The sequence below is a fragment of the Malania oleifera genome, chromosome 8 (assembly GCF_029873635.1).
Source record: "Malania oleifera isolate guangnan ecotype guangnan chromosome 8, ASM2987363v1, whole genome shotgun sequence".
Classification (NCBI taxonomy): domain Eukaryota; kingdom Viridiplantae; phylum Streptophyta; class Magnoliopsida; order Santalales; family Ximeniaceae; genus Malania; species Malania oleifera.
The window spans coordinates 15,746,189-15,766,367 of NC_080424.1; the positions used below are offsets into that span (position 1 = coordinate 15,746,189).

Genomic DNA, 20,179 nt, shown 5'->3' on the forward strand with positions numbered 1-20,179 from the left:
TTGCTGCCATAGGAATGCCATGCGTTTTATTGCTGAACTTGATTCCATTCATTCCAAAATCTTCCCCAATCTTCAAAGAAGAAATAAATCAAAGAGGAAGGTTTAATGAAGCACTTCGTCATCTTAGCCGTCGCAACATAATTCAATTTTTAACTGCACAAGTACTGCCGCGAGCGTTTGGGGTGGATACTTTAGGGGCTTATATGCCAATCCTTCTGCTGGGCATTGGCATTTCATCCCAGGTTTCCTACCTTGCAGCTATAGTTCTTAGCGGCGTTACTTTGGCATTCTCATTAATGACAACTATGCTGCTAAGGGGGCAACGAAGGCTTCTATTCTCCTTCACACTTCTGCTTGTCATCCTTCTACAAGTTAGCTTTCATAAAATATCAACAATTTATAACTTTCATAGAATATGAACAACTATACAGGTGGGATTAGAGATAATCTCTCGATTAAGGCATCTTAAAAGTATATGTGTTTTCCTTTGATTGAGAATTCATTTCATTTAATTATATTTGTCAATAATTGCATATTAATCATTTGTTTATGTGAAAGGTGGCCATCTTGATCGATATTATTTTCAAATCGAAGACAATCCAAACTCCAGATCAAAATGCAGCAGGTATCCTTGCACCACTAATGCTTCTTCTTGCGGCTGGAACGGCGATCATAACAGCGCCAGAAGGATGCCTTGTCATATCATTCTCTCAAGAATCCAAAAATGTGGCTTCAATTTTGTCAAATGTTGCTTACTTCTTTTTTTCTGTTTTAGTTTCACATTTATTTTTTTTGATGTTGTGCTCTTTGCGACAACTTGTATTTTTATTTTTTTCCTTTTTGACTACTATTGTAGGTATTATTTTTCAGTATGTTCAAGATTGGCCAATGTAAATAAATTACTATGTAATTAATAGAAAGGGTTATTTGCAGCTATCTCATGGATATTGTAACACAGAAAAAGGTTGAATGCTGAAGTTTTTTCCTTTAGAACACAGAAAATTGAGTTTATGGAAAGCCTAATTACTCTTAGATCAGTTTCTCTCTAAATCTATCTTCACATTTATTTTCTTTAGCGAGGGACAATCTAGCATTCTTGCTACAATGACTCCTGAGGTTCCTCCAGTACAGGTACAGGGATCTGTTTAATATAGGAGAAAGTTATGGTGGTAATTTGATTGTATAAACTCTATTCAATATTGTGTAACTCATTTTTATAGGAGTGGTGATATGATTTTCTTTTATGATTAATCATACTAGGCCATTATGTTCCTCAACTTGCAAAGCTCATGATTGAACTCAACAAGAAGTTGTTCAACTTGAAAGAATTGTTGTGGGTACTGCTAAATGAAATACCATATTTTGTGGCAATAAGGCTCCATGGTACACGAAATTTAAACGAATTGATTTTATTGCAGCTAGGTAATCCAGTTCTAGAATTTGCTACTGATTTCAACTCAAGGGCAGAGTTCTTCCAAGAAGGGCCCTATTCTTCAACCTGATGTTTTTTGTGCCTAAGTCCCATTGCAAAAGGTATAAAAATCAGTTCATTTGATAAGATATTTGAACTTTAAAGTTTCCTCTCAAAAAAAAAAAATGCTGTGAAATTTCTTTTCCTGTTGGCAACTTCCGAAGGAATAGGTAAGATGGAGGTGTAATAATTTGGCAAGTTTGATAGAGTAGCTTTGATTAGTGTAGGTTTTCCACCCATACGAAAGTATTTGGCTTTCCATTGGGCGAGATTGGACTCCATTTATTTCACAATAGAATCCAAGCAGTTTTTGAACTAGCTTGAACACCCAAAGGTAATTGCAGATAGGTTGTAGGGAAGCTGCCTATCTTATAGCTTAAGATCTCTTCAAACTTGAATGGATTATTCACTGGGCCAATAGAAAAATATTGCTCTTAGTAGAATTGGCCTTTAGGCTAGCCACTGCTCGGGCCCCCAAATCTAGGCCTATGTAACCTCACTCACTTAAGAACTTCATAAAGAAAAATATAATTAGCCAAGATTAGGCAAGAAATCTGTAAAAGCTTATATAAACCTAGTCCTAACGCAAGTTGATTAATTATATGTATGGTTATTGCAAGGTTGATGCATATGCATATTCATGTATTTTTTGGTTAGCATTTCATCCATAGGTATTCATAGAGAGATTTGCGTTTTTACCTCTTACATTTTTCTTTTTCCACGCATTGAAGACCTTCTAGGTTTATGTTTATAGCTTCAGAAAATTAATAGAGGGTTTGTTTGTGCTTTGAAAATGTGAGCGTGGTGACTGAGAATGCATTGGGGTCTATTCTCAACCAAAATGTAAATGCTTGCTATTTGAAACTAAATATGAACTGTTTGTGTTCTTAAAGTGTGCTATCTTTTTGAATTTTCAATGCGTGTTTTAGTTTTGTCCCTGTAAAATTAGCTTGTGATGATTTTTTAGCATATGCACATTCAAGTGGATTTACAGGGCTGAAAATCAGCACATTCAGACGGATTCACAGTGGTAAAAGTTAGCAAATTCAGGTGGATTTACTAAGCTGAAAATCAGCACATTCAGGTGGATTTAAAGCACTGAAAAGCAGCACATTTAGTTTGTAGTGCAGTGCTGTCAAATGGGGACGTCTGGCTTTTTTTACGGCAGTGAAATCAGCTCATTTGGGTGGATCTACGGTGTTGAAGATCAGCATACCACCATTTGCAGTGCTGAAAATCAGCACATTTGGCCGACTTCACAGTGCTGAAATCAGAACATTCAGGTGGTGCTATAAGCCAAGTTTCTTTGTCAGAATAGTATGCCTCTTTACTCTATGTTTTTCAAGAACATACGAACTTGCCCAGATTAAAATTCAGTTATCAAAATGATACAGCGGGGAAATTGTTATATGGGATCCGCATCATTTTCTTCCAATCAAAATTCTCTCTCTTTTTATCTAAACCCTTTTCAAGTCCTCCTCAATTTACAGATTTTCTTTTCATCCATGTTGAATTTTATCTTAACCATAAATGAACCTTAACCTAGTTTGCATCATAAATGAAAAAGACACTAGTGAGTCATCATAATTAAAGTGCTGCAAATCCTTTGTCATCAATCAGTCTCAAGGCTCAAGCCAAACACATACTGATTTGAAATTTGTAAATATTAACTTGGTCATTGGCTTTCATTCACGTTGTATACACTCATATTTTTATTAGCCCTTTCTGAAAAGACCCAGCATAATAAAAGTTTGACTTTGAGTCTTGAATGATCTTGAGTTTTAAAATTAAGTCCCTAATTCTCCATAATTTACAAAAAAATTGAGTCCTTTTAATTAGTCGAGTTCTTAAAAAATAAATAAATAAATTTGAAATTGAGTTTTGTAATTTTCCAAAAAAAGAGTTTCTAAAAATCCTTTTAGAGAAATTAAGTCTTCCTGATTCTTGTTTAGAATCCTAGCATAAATCCTTTTAGTTGCAAAATTAATCTCCTTTAGTTGAGACCCTCGTAATTATCTTTGTTAGGCTAGGTATCACGTTAAGTTGAGTCCATAGATCTAGTCGTGAAATTAATTTCTTTGAATTTTTTTTTGTTGAATTCCTTTTTATCAAGTCCAAGAATATTTTAAAAAAATTTAGTTTTTCTAATTAAATCTTTCAATTGGGTCCTTTAATTTTAAAAATCGGGTAATTGTTTGGGGTGTTAAGGTCATGTTTTAATTAATTGTGGTTTTCTTGGGTCAAAGTAGGTCAACTAGGAAATTGGGATTTTGTTGGTCAAAATTAAAAAAAATCAACACCTTGCAACTCAGTACAAAGGAGATACCAAAATATAGAGAAAATACATGCAATAAAAATATGGAAAAGTGAAAGTACAGGAAGTAAAACTCCTACCAGTTATAAAGAGTGGGTGGAGAGCAGGCAACTCGGGAGTATATACATTCAGGAAATACATTGAAAATAAATTAAAAAAAAATTAGAGAAAAGCAAAAGGCCTCCACCCCTAAGGCGCCACCTGGCTTCAAAATATTTCAAACGATATTTTAAACATTAAAACACTTAAATGAAAACTTTTAAAACTTTTCTCATTTTAGGTTCTTGAGTTTTCATATTTTGTCCTTGAATTGAGTCCATCTTTTTTTCAAACTTTCATATTCTTTGAGCTTTCTCGCTTTACCTTTCTTTAACTCTTTTGACTTTAATATGCCTTGACTTTCAACAACTCATTCATGTCCTCATATTTTTTAAGGTTTAATATATCATCTTTAAATCCATGCTTTGACTCATTTAAACTTCATTTGATCCTTGTGAGCACCTTCACCTTACTTTCTCATATGTGAGCCCTGAAATAACATTACTCATACAAATACATTATTTCACTTATTTGTTAGCATCAAAATAAGATAACAAGATTTTAAACCTTATAAGGCTAACAGTAATAACCCTTGTAAACTTTAATTAAATAGTATTAGAAGTCATTGAAGTCCTAATGAAGAAGTAAAAATGTATCCCTCATGGTTTTCTCTTATTGCCTAAACTTTAGATTCAACCTTTTAGCATATCTATTCTATTTGAAGATATTTTAGGAAAAAAACTTATTTATATCACTTATCTCTTATAATAAGGTAATATTTGAGAATATTAATTTGAAGTTTTAAATTTAAATTTATAAAAAAGTATATATAATTTTATATTATATTTAATTAAAATTTATATAAATTTAAATATAATACATGAAATCGATGCTCCCAACTTAAAATAAATTTTTTTTGAATTAATTAAAATATTTAAATTCATACAAATTTAAATCCATCTGACGCAAATGGTAGTTGGTGGGCCTTGCAAAACTTTTTTGCCTCTCGCTGCTATCGTGTTCATCTCGTTTATTTGTCTTTCCTTGACACGCTACGGCCGGAATTTTGCCGCTGAAGTAAAACAAAGAGATGGTGTTGGAGGCAAGGAGTTTGAGAAAGGCTACAGTCCCCGCCTCTCTCATTGACAATCCCTCCCCTGCTAGCCTCCAGGCTACTCGCCTCGCCCTCCATGTCTCTCTCTCTCTCTCTCTCTCTCTCTCTCTCTCTCTCTCTCTCTCTCTCTCTCTCTCTCTCTCTCTCCATGTCTCCTAATGTTCAATCTCCTATTTAATTTCTTCCCCAGGTTAATCGCAATGATGCTTCTTGTGTGGTATACATCGCTTCGTGGTGCTCCGTCTACAGAGTTCAGGTCTTCTACCTCTATCTGTGTCTGAGAGAGAGAGAGATGGCTAAGATTGACATTTTCATGCTGTGCTTCTGTAGATGTCGCTGGAAGATTCTTTAGTTAACAGGGGAAAAGAAAGCCTCCTGATTCCTGTGCATGCGCAGGTATATCTGTTCTGAATCCCCGCACTGGCTATTGTTCATTTGGTAAAGGGAAATTTTAGTCTAGCTTGACACAACCTAGGGTTGCTGTTGATAGTGTGGATTGTTAATTTTGTCATCTGTGACCGTACCTTTTGAAGGTTTGGGACGCCTCTTTGGTTCATCGCTGTCCTCATCGTTCGGAAATTCAGAGCATAGCGCTTGCTGAAACCGAGAGTGAGTGATATTTTGTTGTCTCTAATTGGTGTATACCTTTAGTATACTATTGATTTTATGGATTGTACTCGTATGTTTTACTTACTGTATTTAATGTGTCATTGTACTATTGACATTACGAACTGGTCAAGTGTTGAGAGACAGTCCCATCTTAACAATAGTAGATTTTGGAGTAAGCGCTTTTAGAGTAGGAATATAGGATGCTCTGAGAATGGTCTATTGTTATATTCACTTGTGGAGCTGATAATCTTTAACTTTGTTAGTGGAGTTGGTGCTGTTAGAATTCTCTTCCACATGTCATTCTTGAAGTTCAGAGGCCCAAGTAAGTGTCGTTTATGTGTGAGATTGCAGTATTACAAATTCTATCGAAATAGCTCGGATCCCTACCCTCATGTATGTTTTAGCCAATGAAGGTGCATATTGTATTTTTGGAGGAGTAAGAAGACCTTTTACTGCTTATTTCTTATTTGATGCTGGCTACCTAGTGTCTAACTTATGAGAATTTTGAGTCTGTTGGAATATGTGAGTTTTGGTAAACTTTTGTTTTGGTTTCTAAATTTATAGTAAGTTTGTGGATGATCAAATAATGAAAATATGAAAATATTTATCCTGCAATAGTGCAAAGTGGAATCTTTTCTCTTGAGATGTGTATCTTGTGTTTAATTTACAAGCTTTCTTTTTTGCTTCTCAAGTGTTTTCAGCCACTTAGAGAACGTAATATATCAATTTTTCTAGGTCGTGTCAAGTGTTACTTAACCTTCAGCATCACATTATACACCTCATTCATACCAAAGAGGTACAGAGTTGTTGCTTGTTTAAATTTTTGTTAAAGGCTTGTGAAATCATGTGAGCCCTTGGAAATGAAGCCTTGGTGGGAGAGTCATGAGATGCTAAATGAAGTCATTTCTCTTTTTTTTAAGTTCATGTTATTTAACACATCAGAATATTCATTTTTTTTTTTCCGTTAAAGAATGCCATGTTCAATGTTCCTATCATATTTAATCACGTCATAGGGTTTCATATTCATGTACACTTTATACTATGTAAAAAAAATAGTCATGTACACATTTTTTTTTGACAAGAATAGTCCTCTGGCAAGTGCTGCACCAACTCCTTTATTCTCATGTTTAGAAATGTACTTTTGGTAGTGATTTCATCTTGATTATTGTTTGGAGAAACTTGAAACATAAGAATTTAGTAAAATAAAAAAATTATAGAAGGTTGTGTCGAGATTAAAAGGACTACCTCTATTTTTATCTTTACATGTGGTCATTTCCGTCATTTCCTGAGCTTTAGCTTTTCTATTTAATGGGAATAGCCCTGTTATAAATACTGCTTTAGCTCCCTTTCTGTCACGGTTAGTCTTCTCTGAAAATATATACAACTACGCTGGGCATTCCTAGGTCATCTTGATACCACAATGACAATACAAGTCAAAAGTCCCGAAGTACATCAAAACTGGGCATACCCAGGGGCCAAGGAACTGGCCACTCACACTATCAATACTCAGAGATATCCCAAGGACATCAATACATGCCCTATAATATCAAACTGAGAACATGTCAAATTTATCAAAAACCACCCTATAGATATGTCTTTGTATGACACTAATTAAATCTATAGGAGGAATTACATGATTATCGAATCTTTTTCTATTCCTAGAGTGCCAAATAAAATACACAGAAGTAGCCAAGCCAATTTTCTTCCCAGCAGAGTGAACCCCATTGCCTTTTGCTTCTTTATGTAACCATTTCGCCGCTGCCTTGATTAAAGTCATGCTCCTTTTCATTCCAATCCACTTCCTTATGCTACCCCACACTTCAGCCGAGTATTTACAGCTGAAGAAAAGGTGTTCAAGTGTCTCCATATCGCTATTATAGAAGGTACATCTTAAGTCAATTTCTACTCCTTTTATCTTGTCACAAGTTGGAAGCTTTCCCCTCCAACCCAGCCACAAGCAGAAAGCATACTACAGGGTAGTTCCATTATACCAGATAGACTTTGTCCATGGCATTATTTGACTCTTCTCCCTCCAGAAGTCATAGAGTGTATGCGAACCACTTCCCATTCTTTCCATAATTTCTATGGCAGCAGCCACACTCCCAGAATTCAGCACCAGCTGGTCCTTGATTTCAACCAAGCTTTTGAATAGAGGGGAGTCATCTTTTTTAGCTACAGCATACCAGATTTCAACCTCCTTCAAGTAGAACTGATGGATCCATTTCGTCCATAGACAATCCTTCTTTGCTTGAACATTCCACAACGCTTTAGACAACAGAGCTCTGTTCCATGTCTTGAAGTCAACCACTCCCAAGCCACCTTCTTGTTTTGGCTTGCAAATTTCCCTCCAAGCAACCAAGGCCCTCCTACCACCCCATAGGAATACACGGCATAGTTTAATTACTTGGTTTAGAACATTCCTTGGAATTGGTTCAAGAAAGTTGAAACCTGAGAATTTATCAGAATAAAAATTTAGGTTACATTTTCATATTAAAAGATGGTGGATCTGTTGTGGGTAAAATAGAAATACTTGTATATTTCTATTTTATGGTTTGAATGAAAGGTTAAAAGCACATGGGCCATCAAGTTTTCAGACAGTTACGGTTTTGGTGTTTAAAAATTGCATTGGGTTGGTTAGTTGAGCTAGCAGCTATGCAAACAGCATGTAGAAATGGTAGATTGATGTGATAGTGGTATTGAAGGAAGAAAGGATAATTTGAAATTTCTCAAAGCAATGTCTGCCTTGAATATCATGTGGAGTTCAAAATTAATAGAATTATGTTGAAGATCCAAGATTTCATGAAGGAAAATTGTGTTAGTGTGACAAGCTTTGTTAAATGTTCAAAAAATTTCTTGTAAGGAACAAATCTTCAGTATTGTAAAATTTGTGTGGTTCTAGCAGTGATCATTTTTTTTTTCCCCTTCCTTTATTGAAAGCTAATGCTTTTACTTGGTTTGTGTTCTTTAATAGATTAATAGTTTAACACTAGTCCATGTAGAGTAGGTGGCTTGGAGTTTATGGATATAATCAAGTTTACTCATCTTCTTTTCAAGGGTTCATTCTTCAGAAGTTTGTGGCTTTTGGTTGTCAAAACTCCTAAGGAGGGGAAATTTTTTAGAAATATGTTATTTGGGAAATTATTTGGTGTACTTGGCTATAGTCGAATGCTATCATGTTTGTAGGGCAGTGGATTCTCTTGACTTGGTGTTGATAGAGTTATTTTCATGCTTCATTTGGTGTTACGAGGAATGTATTTGGTTGATATGCAACGATATAGGTAGGCATTGCTGCATTAGTAGTTCATTTTGTTTGATTTTGCTTATTGGAGGATGTCTTGCCCTCTTTCTTCCTTTTCTAAGAGAGTTCTTTGTTTATCAATGAAAAACCTTAGCAGTCTTTTAATTTTGAGGATAGGATTCCATAGCGGTTCTTATGGATCTCCATTTGAAATATACTTTGGTCATATTCTTGTCCTAGGCCAGAGTTGTTTTCTGTGAGATCCTTGACTAAGCGAACTCGAAGTTGACACATAAGAAAAATTATAATAGAGAAGTATATAGCATGATTTCTATCAAAAAACAATCTATTGCATGATTCTACTTTGCCCTCACTAATTTTGAAGGAATTGATTTCCTTTGAAGCTTTTCATGGGCCCAGATATCACCATCTCTGCCTACTGTTGTTTGACCTTTTCAATATGTTGATTGGGTTTAGTGATAACTTGGAACAATGATGAAGGCCACCTGGCTTATAACTTGGTTCATATAGGATTTGGCGATCTGTTGACTCGTTACTAGGCCTCAATTTTTTTCAGCCTGTTGCTAGTTTCTGAATTGTATTTTAATATTTGCATGTTTGGGTTGACGAGAATATGATTTTACTAGCCAATCTCATAGACAAATTGGCACCATACCACCCAAGCTTCACACCCTCCTTCCATACCCCCTCCCCACCCCCCCAACCATGTTCATTTGAGTTTCTTTGCTGTTTTGCTCTGTCCAGCTTTTATCACATCAGCTATCATAAATTGCCTGGTGCACAAAGCCCCTGCATATGTGGGGTTTGGGGAAGGGGCGGACCACAATGGGTCAATAATATGTAGTCTTACCTTACATTTTTGCAAGAGACTGTTTCCATACCTTGAACCTGTGATCTTTAGGTCACATAGTGACAACTTTACCGTCGCACCTGGACTCCCCTTCTTACAGTAATAGTAAGAAAAAGAAAATAGTACATGATAATGTAATTACTAACCCTTCAATTCCAAATAAATTTGATGACTTGTGTTATTGGAACTTGGAAGGGACATTGGGAAACATTTAGTGCCTTTTTAGTTGTGGAAAATAGGTTTTATTTTCTATTTTTGTTTTCCAAAAAATTACAGAAAAGTTAGCTACTTTCTTTAATTTGTAGTTACAGCACTTATATGAAATAACTAAACAATAATAAAAGGTTTTGACACCATTTTCTTGTGGAAATAGTTTCAGTTTCCATTTCTAATTTTCCAAATAGTTACAAAATGCCACCTCGTTTTCCAATTTTCTACATTTTTATAGAAAAGTTGGAAAACATTGTTTTATTATTTTCAAAATTTCTACTCTTACTTTGTGTGCGAACTTTGATTCTTGTGGTTTATATATTGAGTTTTTTCCAAATCCACAAAATCCAAATTCAAGCCTCAAAATCCATGATTCCACATACTATATTCTATTTCTTTTGGAAAATTAGAAAACAAGTTGTATTTTTTGTAATTATTATGCAATCTACAAATAAAAAATAAAAAACTGCTTTGCACAACTAAACTAACTCTTTATTTTGTATCTTTTTTATACGAATATGGAAAAGCTAAAAAATAACTTGAAATTTTTATAATTTTTTAGAAAAATAAAAAATGGAAAATGAAAATGTTTTCCACAGCTAAACGGCCCTTAGTTTGCCCAAATCAATTTAAGTGGCATATTAAACTTATTTAAATGGACAGAATTTGAATTTCCGGCATGATCGATATTATTTTCATTTATGGACCCAAAGCTGATTTCTGACTGTTAATAGTGTTTGCTTTTTTGTTTGTTTTTTTTTTTTTTTTTTTTGAGGAATCTTCATGTGACAACAAGAGCTAACATTAATGAACGCATCATGCTTGTTTGCTGTTGTGGAATATCTACAGGTGCAGGTTTCTTAGTTTTGGGGAGTGTGGATTCTTATGGTCACCTTATTGTGTCTAAACTGGATGCCAGTGGTAAAGGTACCTTTTTTTTTAATTAATTAATTAGTTAATTGTTATCACAACATTGTTGTTACCCTTTTTTTTTGATAAACGAAGAATTGTGTTAAAGGAAGAAAGGAGTACAGTTGTGAAAAAGAAGGAAGAAAAAATCTAGGTGAACAAGATATCCTCTGAATACAGAAGGAAAGCAGCTACACAAAGGGAAGTAAATACCGGACAAGTCAATAAAGTAATTCCAACCAATACTGCTGTGTGTTTCCAAAGAAACACGTCAAAAGAATCACTGGAAGTAAATACCAGACAAGTCAATAAAGTAATTCCAACCAATCCCGCTGTGTGTTTCCAAATAAACATGCCGAAAGAATCATTTTCCGAACACCAAATGACAACAGTTTTAAAAATTCTAGCATTTCTCTCCAACCAAATGTGCCAAATAATAGCAAGAACACTACAATGCTATAAAACTTTCCTCTTTTTCCTCTTACCTAAACCTTCTAACATAGTAACTCACAAGCGCTTTGAAGAAACTGGGCACACCGAATTTTCTCCAAATATACCAAAAAAATTATTCCAAGGTCCCCAAGAGAAGGGACAACATAAAAACAAGTGGACTAGTTTTGACATTCTAGAAACAGAGGACACAAACATCGGGAGGTGGGGCCTTGTATGATCCTTGTTCTTAAGTAAATCATTAGTATTGATTTTTTCTCAAGGATAGTAGTGCAACAAAAGGCCTTAATCTTTGAAGGAACCTCAGCTTTCCAGGTTAGAGAATAAAGGGTGAAGAGCTGCAATTAGAGTCATGGATCAAATGAGAGGAGGGAAACCCATAGCCAAAGACACGTTCCCACTGTCCTCCCAAAAACAGATTTTCTCCCCATAACCCACTTTATAACGAACATTAGGAAAGAAAGACCGATAGGCTTGAGGCACAAATTTTCAAGGGCTCAAGTAAGTAATATTAACTCTTCCATGACTTTCCTTCCATTTCGTGAAAGACCACATTTACTACGTATAACCTTGTGTCAAAGGGAGTTTTTTTTTAGGCTGGGCATTGTGCCAAAGGGAGTTCGGTTCTGAAGAAAAACACCATTACCACTTGCCCATCAAGGAAATGTTTTTAGATGCCAAAATACCTAGTCCCTCAATGTTCTGCCCTACTAAATGATCTCCCTCCCGCTCACCAGTGCCCTACCACAAAAAGTCTCTTATCAACATCTCTAATCTCTTAGCTACTATCACCCAAATTATAAAAAAAAGAAGAAGAAGCTCTTTTCCACCCATCAAGCCTCCTAGCAGTTCTCTAAAAATGAAACAGCTATAAGATTGGTCACCAAAGTTTCATAAGTACGCAATAGGACAACTCAAAACACCACAACCTGCTAACCTAGTGAAAGAGCTTGGGTCAATACCCAATTGCACATAGCGAAGTTAATTTTTAACCACAACACCTTTTTAAGAACCCAAAAAAGCCATTTGTACCTGTATGTCCTTTACTAATGTTCTATTTTTGCAAGATGTATCACCCGACTGCTACATGGTAGGTCACATCCGGGATGATGTTTCTCTTCTGTGACCTCATCTGCCTCCTTTCACCAAGCTCGCGACCGTGGCAGCTCCTTTTTCAAATTCTGCATTAACTTCTCCCAGGTTCTCCACACAACCTCGCCTTTTTCCACTCATTTTTATCCTTCGCCCTTTTGCCTACTCACAGATCGCAAAAATCCTATTTCTGACCATTCGAAACCTGATCAACAAGCCCTAACCTTGATTAGCCAGTCGTTACAAGAAACCTGATTACAAGCCCTAAGCTTGATAAATCAAACATTACAAGCCCTAGCCTTGTCTCTACTAGTCAACTTAGTTAGACAGAACAAGTTCCATCTCAGGCCTTTGTCTCCAATTTTTCACTTGGAAAGTGTTTGTCTCTGTTGTTGCAACCTTTGTTTTGTCCCATCTCACTCCTTGCTGAGACTTTTATTGTCCCATTCTGGCTGTTTTCAGATTTCATTATTCTTGCCGTAATCTCAATAGCAGTCCTCATGGGACGTCTAAGGTTCTTCATCAACAAAAAAAGCTTTGCCCTTAAGGAAAAGGGAGGGATAATTGTCATCACGAAGAGAACAAAATGCGGCCTCTTTTCCATTTCTCTTTCAGAACAGGAGAAATTGTGGCTGTCAAGGGAGCTTAGAACTTTCCCTAGCTCAAGAACAGAAAGTCCATGCGTGAAAACTGTTAGGGCTCCGAATCATTCTATCATACTCTTATTGAGAGCAAATGCTTTTGGCCATTTTATTTCTTTGGAGAAAACCCCAACAAATGGTGTGCATACCTGATGGAAACAAGGCGTCAGGGTGGAAGAAATTTTGGGAGGTAGCTTACAAGAGAACAAACAGATCAAGGAGATCCACATTCAAACAGATTTTGCAATGACATGATTATGGTTTGTACAATGTTTGTTCTGCAAATGAGAAGCAGCAACAACCTATTTTGGAATCCAGATCTTCGGTATTCTCAAGATTGCAAATGCCGGTTCGCCGTAATTGAGGAATTCCAAAGAGGAGGACTTCAGAAGGGTCTCTGAGAAGAAAGGAAAGTTTGACTCGGGGTATGGAAATGATATGGAAGGAATGAAGATAGGTCACTGTTTTGGCACCGTTCAAAATCACTACCAATTTCAAATACCCATGTTGGCACTGTACATATTAAGGAAATGGGCAATAACCATAATAATAAAGCCCATGTTTTTAGAACCAGTGCTGTTCCAGATCAGTGAGAGGCTTGTCATCATTCTCAGCCTAAGGAAATTCTGGCTGCCATCAAAACTGAAGGTGGGGTGGAAAGGGCCTGTGGGAAGTCACCTTAAAATCCAGGGAAATCAAAACTCAATGCAGAATAATATGGAGGTTACAGCTTCTGCTGCGAGGGCAGAACCTTCTTGGGCCCAAGTTGTTCCAAGGGATATGAGGAAAATTGTAGGAAACAGGACAGAGGGGTCATGCACTGAAAATAAGAAAGAACTACAGCATCTGGACTTATGCAGACTCTCAAAGGCATACCAGGAGATTAAAACAAAGATGGGAGTAGAGAATTATGATTTGGAGAACAAAGGAAGACAGATAATTGAAGCTGGTGGAGTGATTATGAGTCCACAGATCCTGATGAGGATGAATTTGCTTCTTTTTCCTTGTATAGCCCCAAGAACAAGGACTTGTTGATTGAAAATTTGTAAAAAAAGAAAAGGAGTTATCAATGATGGAATGGTCCTTCCAAATCAGGTGCTTCTAGTGTTTCTTAACAAGAGGAAGGGGAGAATTTGAAAATAGATGATCCTAATCGAGGCAATCAGGGTATACAAGACGATAAGGGTACTCAAGGTCCAGATGAAGTTTATTTTTGGAGGAACTTATCCGGAACCTTGTCTTGTCCTCCTCAAAAAGTCCAAATTCAATTCTTGATCCTATACTAGATACCACATTTTGCAACACTAGGATTGAACCTCGCAAGGCTTCAATGATTAATGCAACCAATCCAAAAGGTATTCTTCCCAATCCAAAGCATTCCATTTCTACATCTAATACACTTTTGTGCCAAAAAGGGTTAATTTAAAAGGGGGATTTGCAAATAGTGGACCTTCTAGGAGACGAGAGGGACAATCATGATGCTCAAAACTTGCTTGATTCATCGTCTTGTTAATTGTGATGGGGAAGTGGTTAAGATTGATGGTGGGGTGAGGAGGGAGAAAAAGAAAACTTCGAAGTTGACTTGAGAATTCGGTAGGCTTGTCTTCGTAGTCATTATGATAGGGGGGAAAGGAGCTTTTTTTTTTTTGGGGGGGGGGGGGGGGGGGGAGGGGGGCTATAGAAGTTATCGGTGAAGATTCTTTCTTTTGAATTTTGTCTTTAAGCATTCCTGAAACATCATTACTTTAACAACACATGTTAAATCAACCTTCATTTGTTATCATCAAAACGAGATTTGAAAGCCATGTTAAGCCAACATGTGTTATTGTTGAATTCTTTCTTTCTGTGTTGCAGGATGTTAAGGGTTTTGGGGATTGGTGGTTTTAAGTAGTTTATGGACTAACACTATCCCATTTGTGGATTTCTTTTTTTGAAGAGATGGCTAGTCTTTTTGGCCTTTGCAACTTGTGTTGGATGGTGGGTGGGGATTTTAATTATCGAGAGTGCGGGTTTAAGATTTATTGCTAAGAAATGGCCACTTTACCAGGTTAGCTTTAGGAGACAAGATTGCTTCCTCTTGTATTGATTGTTTTTTTGTTTACCAATCAATGGGAGGATACTTTTCCAAATGTTGCCCACACAGTGTGGTTAGAGTAGTGTCGGATCACTGCCCAATTCTCTTGGGTACCAACCCTATTCTTTAGGTCCCTACTCATTTCTGCTTTGAGAATATGTGGTTGAAAACACCGTTCTTTAAGGGAGTGCATTAAGTCTTGGTGGAGAGAGAAAAATTGTTCAAGGATTGGTGAGCTTTAGATTTATAAGAAAGTTGAAGGATGTGAAAAGTAGATGGAAAATTTGGAATAAGACAGTTTTTGGTGATTTAAGAAAAAAAAAATTTTGATTTTAAATGAGACTGAGTGTTTGGATAGATGGGAACAGTCTGGCTTGGCTACCTGATTTTAAATGAGATTGAGTGTTTTGGGGCTGACACTTGTTGGAAAGTTTCCAAATTTATCTAGTCAACTCTCCTTGATTATAGGAGAAATTTTTGTAATTATGTAAATATTCTTAGGAGATATTCTAGGATATATTCTTAGGAGATATTCTAGGAGATATGCTAGCAATTGTCATTCTTTCCTTTATTATTCTTTCCTTTTAGATTATCCTTGTAGTCTATAAGACATTTAGATTGTACCTTATTTTAAAATAATAAGAAATACTATTCCAATCCTTTTCCACTTCTAGATGGTATCAGAGCTGTAGTTACCAGAAGGTCCTGGGCTCTAGTCATGTCGCCCGCCTTTATTTTGTGGCATTATTTATCATTTGTTTGTCTCTCCACGTGCTGTTGGCCTGCATGTGTGGGGGAGTGTTAAAGCTTGATATACATTGTTGGCCCACAACCTAAGAGCTTAAGCTTTTGGGTAAAGTGGTGTTCTAATGGCTGGCATTTGTCCAGTGCATCGCGGGGCATGGGAGCTCCTCCAACGATGGGGTTTTGTGGGGTTAGGCTTCGGAGGGTTCTATTTTTTGGTATATGGTTTGTTTCGTGAAATAATAAGGGGTGGAGGTGGATCTGGGAAGGACAGCTATGGGAATGGCTTTTTCAGCGATGGCTGAGAGGAATAGGGTTTAGGTTGGATCACGTTGAGACCATGTTAAGATTTTGATTAAAATGAATGAGATAACTTGAAGATAGGTCTCTCCCTCTATTTATAATACAAATTAAATACATTATAATGACAATAATACCCTTATTAACTCTCACTAAAACATACTAACACACTTAATAATAATAATACTAAAAAACATAAATAACCTTTAATAGTTTGCACTGGTTTTTGTTCTTTATAATTTCCATTTTTTTTTTCTTTTTTTTGTCTGAATTTTTCTAGACTTTGTTAAGGAGATGTCTTATTCTCTTGGCTCTACAATCTTAATCTATGAATGATATTATTATTTTGCTATAAAAAAAATATCTATGATGATGTGTACTGGTGTTGGACTCCCTTATAGTTGACGGCAATTGCATGCTTGAAAGCTGATTCAGTTTGGGAGTTGGTCTTGGACTAGGCTTCTCTGATGACACTGGCTTGTTGATTTTTTTTTGGGGTGGAGGGGTTGGTGGCTCACTATCTAAGCCCTTGTCGTCATTGTTAGTGGCAATTCAGAGCTGAGTCTATCTCCTTTGGCTTGGTCTTCTCCAGCATGCAAATGCTTGTTTTCAGGACACAGTCAAAGATGTATGATCATTTTCCCCACACTTATAGCACTCTAATCGGGGCTTATCTAATCATCGGGTGTCCTTAGGCTTGGTGGACTCAAAATAGCCATAGCATTTGGTTCCATGCAATTCATACACTATTTCTAGCTTTCCTTCATATAATTGAATTCCTTTTCCACATGCCTGGCATAGGACACAACCTTGTCAACAAAATTGAAGCATGGACTGTAGAGCTTGATGGACGCTGTAGTGTAAGCCACCTATGTACTTGGTGGCCCATTGTTGCTCTGTTATTGAACTGACTTGACCCGTTGTAGATGGTCCATTCTCGGATATATGTGGCAATGTCCTTGCTATGTTGAGTTGAAGAACACAACTAAGAGTAGACTTTTGTGGCGTATTCGATTGGCATGAATTTCTAAATCAACTCTTCTTTCAAATGTATATGTTAAGATATGGGTCCCTTTATTTGATTCATGCATCCAATATTGCCATACTGGGTGCTAGCATAACCCTTTGAACTTATAGAGAGGTTATCTTTATCCTAAACCCTATGCCCCACTAGATGAAAATATTCTCTGATTGATCAAACCTGTCATAGAGATCATTTGGTTCATCTTTCCTGGTTAAAAGTTTGGCCACATGACCTTAATTCGATAATTGTGCTGTTGAGCATGATGAAAACAGTTACCTACTACATAGGGCTCCTGCATCTGGTCATTAGTCTGTGCTGCAATACCAAATATATGGCTAGCATTGACTATGCCCTTCCCACTTCCGTGTTAAGGTAGGTTAACACATTGAAAAATTTGCTGTTGGGGTTTGATATCTTTATGGGGTCAATGACGTGCTTCTTGTTTTGTTTAATTGCGACATGAGTTTGCGGTAGGCGGTCATGGGTGTCATCCATCCAAGTCAAATTTATTGCATCTCTCTGAATGGGTTCAACTAGGTTCTTGGTCACCGTAATTACTCCTCCCCCCCCCCCCCCAAAAAAAAACAAAAGAGGTTTGGTGAAGAGGCTTTAGATTAGTTGGATCAAATGGGAGTAGGTGACTCAGCTAGGGGGGTTGGTTCACTTAAAGGACCTTCAATTCAGTTTTCTTAGAGACCTATGGGTCTTGTTTTGCTGCTTTACTATGAAGAATTTGTGCTTGTGCTCATGAAGGTAGAGAGATGACGAATACATTGAGGAATGAATGGAGCAGTCACCAATTGGTTGGCTGATGGGTGTAGTGGTATGGACGCAATGACAAGGGTGGAGTTGAGATGGCTAGGTTGGGGAAGTCTTATGGAGGCTGTGAGGTTGCTGACATCTGTAAGGAGAAGGGGCAAAGATGCCCCTTCATCAATGCACTAGTGTGGCTTAGATGATGTTGATAACAATGAAAGAGGAGAATGGACCTTGCGACTATCACTTCTCGGATGGTAGACGATGATAGAGGCGTGTAGCTAAGGGGTTGCTTGCAGATTGTGCTTTGAGGGTAGCGATGCAACATAGGTGCAATGATAGTGTACTGTGTGCTCTGATATCAGTTGTTGCTGCAACGACATGCACGATTCACATACTCGAGTATGAAAGCTATTTGCAAATGTATTCTATTTGAAATTCAACCTTCCTTGAAAGGCTGACAATTCATCTATGTATTGATTTCTCAAAAAACTCTAATAGGAAACTCTCTGTTAATTTACTTAATAGAAGTCCTACTGAGGGGAGACACTTCCCTAATTTACTAAAGCATAACAGTGTAACATAACTCGAATCAAATAAATCAAATCAAAATCAAATAAATAAACTATCTATCTTGATCATTTCTTAAATTATGCACAAGGCTTCTGGGTAGCCTAATTTTCCACAATCATCACTCTCTCTTGTTGTCACTTAGTCTTCCAACTAGCTCTTATTTATATCTAATGTTGAATATGGGTGTTCAATTTGATGAATTACTAATGAATATGCATTGCTGAGTTTTTCAGATGTTGGCAAGCTCACTTTTTCTGCATTGCCTCGTGATTGCGGCATTGGTGAGGGTGGTTGGGCAGGGCTTTGTTTCAGTCGAAGTCAGTGGTCTATGGTACCTACTTTTTTCTTGTGAGGAAATTCAGATATATGAAGTATTATTTTGTGGTTTATGCCAGCATCATTTATGTGTTTGCCTATGAGGTGCTAAGTATGAAATAAGGCATTTGATGCATGTTGATTTCTATTATCATGATAGTTATATTGTCTTCAGTTCTTGATTACATAATATCTGAAAGGGTATAATGATACGTCATCCTTTTTATAAGCTCCGTACCATGGTGGAAGCAGCCATTAATATTATTGAGCAGAGCCCTTTCTTTGGTCCATTTGAGGCCTACATTATGCCTTGGCTATGCAATGGGAGGTAGACCATCTCAACATCTCCTATCCCATACCATTTCCCATCCCTCCCAAGATTCGTACCTGACACCTCTAGCATGGAAGTCCCAGTCACAAACCGATGCCCCTTAGGGGATGTGAAGAACCCACAACATATGCCATTCACCTAATGTGGATTATATTGCGACATGACTTGATGATGAACTTATTTGTTTTCATGCATGAACTTATTTTTATTATACATTACAAGTTCTCATAAGCATTGCACTGTTTAAAAGGTGAAAGATGCTAGGCTTTTGGAAGCAAAAAATTTTGATTAATTGAACAATAGAAATTTGAGAAGAGTCTAATTGGGATTAATAACTTTTATTTTTTCAGAGGTTGGATGTAGATTAGGTAAAATTTAAGGGTTGATAGGTCTAATCATTTAAATATTATGTCATTATGACACAGTCAATGATATTCTATCCAAAAAGGATTTGATATTAATCCATGTGAAAAATGTGTCATGTGAATTCTTTTAGTAATCAAACTAACAAAATATTTGAAATATGATAAGGGTTTATTTAAATCACTTGTATTTTCTTCTAGGTTACATGTGGAATAAATTGAAACTAGTGGCTGTTAATCTACTTATAAAAGAATGGTATGCAATTTAGGATAAATTAAACCCTTGTTTGGGATGAGAGGCATGTTGACATTGGGCCACATAACTGGAAAAATCTATCCTCTCGTTCAAACTCCTTATCTCATCCCAAGTTTTGGATGTGAGACCTCCTATCATTAATCTACGTGGTGCTCCCTCTTCCTTTAAGCTATAGCAGATTGTAGGGGTGGGAACGTAGTTAAACCTATATGTGTTTTAGTTTGAAAAATAAGTTTCATAAAGGGATACAAAGCTGAATCCTCCTAAAGTAAAGAAGGAATATATAGGGAAGAACATAAAAATGGGAAAAAGAAAAAGAAAAGGAGGCTACATCAACTCAACAAAGCTAGCCATTCTCTCAAAAGCTAGTGTAAATGTGTAACATTACCACCATTTGCCATTTTGCCCTGGGTTTTGAAATTGGCTGACATTGACCTTGCATATGCACAATTATGAATTAGTTGTTAATTATCTTATGTTTGAAGC

The 20,179-nt window shown here is 36.5% G+C and overlaps 1 protein-coding gene across 7 annotated transcripts in view; it reads left to right on the plus strand.

Moving 5' to 3' along the window:
- LOC131161771 (uncharacterized) overlaps positions 1-20,179 on the plus strand; it is a 147,601-nt gene that overhangs the window by 24,152 nt on the left and 103,270 nt on the right. For 3 of the 7 annotated variants that reach the window (XR_009138616.1, XM_058117730.1, XM_058117728.1), the window contains exons 4-5: positions 10,716-10,793; positions 18,663-18,760. Coding sequence is in view for 6 of the 7 variants with exons in the window: in XM_058117730.1 (XP_057973713.1) it covers positions 10,716-10,793; positions 18,663-18,760 (176 nt within the window). In the remaining variant the exon portion in view is untranslated. Of the gene's footprint in view, positions 1-2,292; positions 5,017-5,128; positions 5,195-5,268; positions 5,335-5,471; positions 5,548-10,715; positions 10,794-18,662; positions 18,761-20,179 lie in introns of those variants that run through there. The other 4 variants (XM_058117733.1, XM_058117732.1, XM_058117731.1 and 1 more) reach the window with 3 other exon arrangements.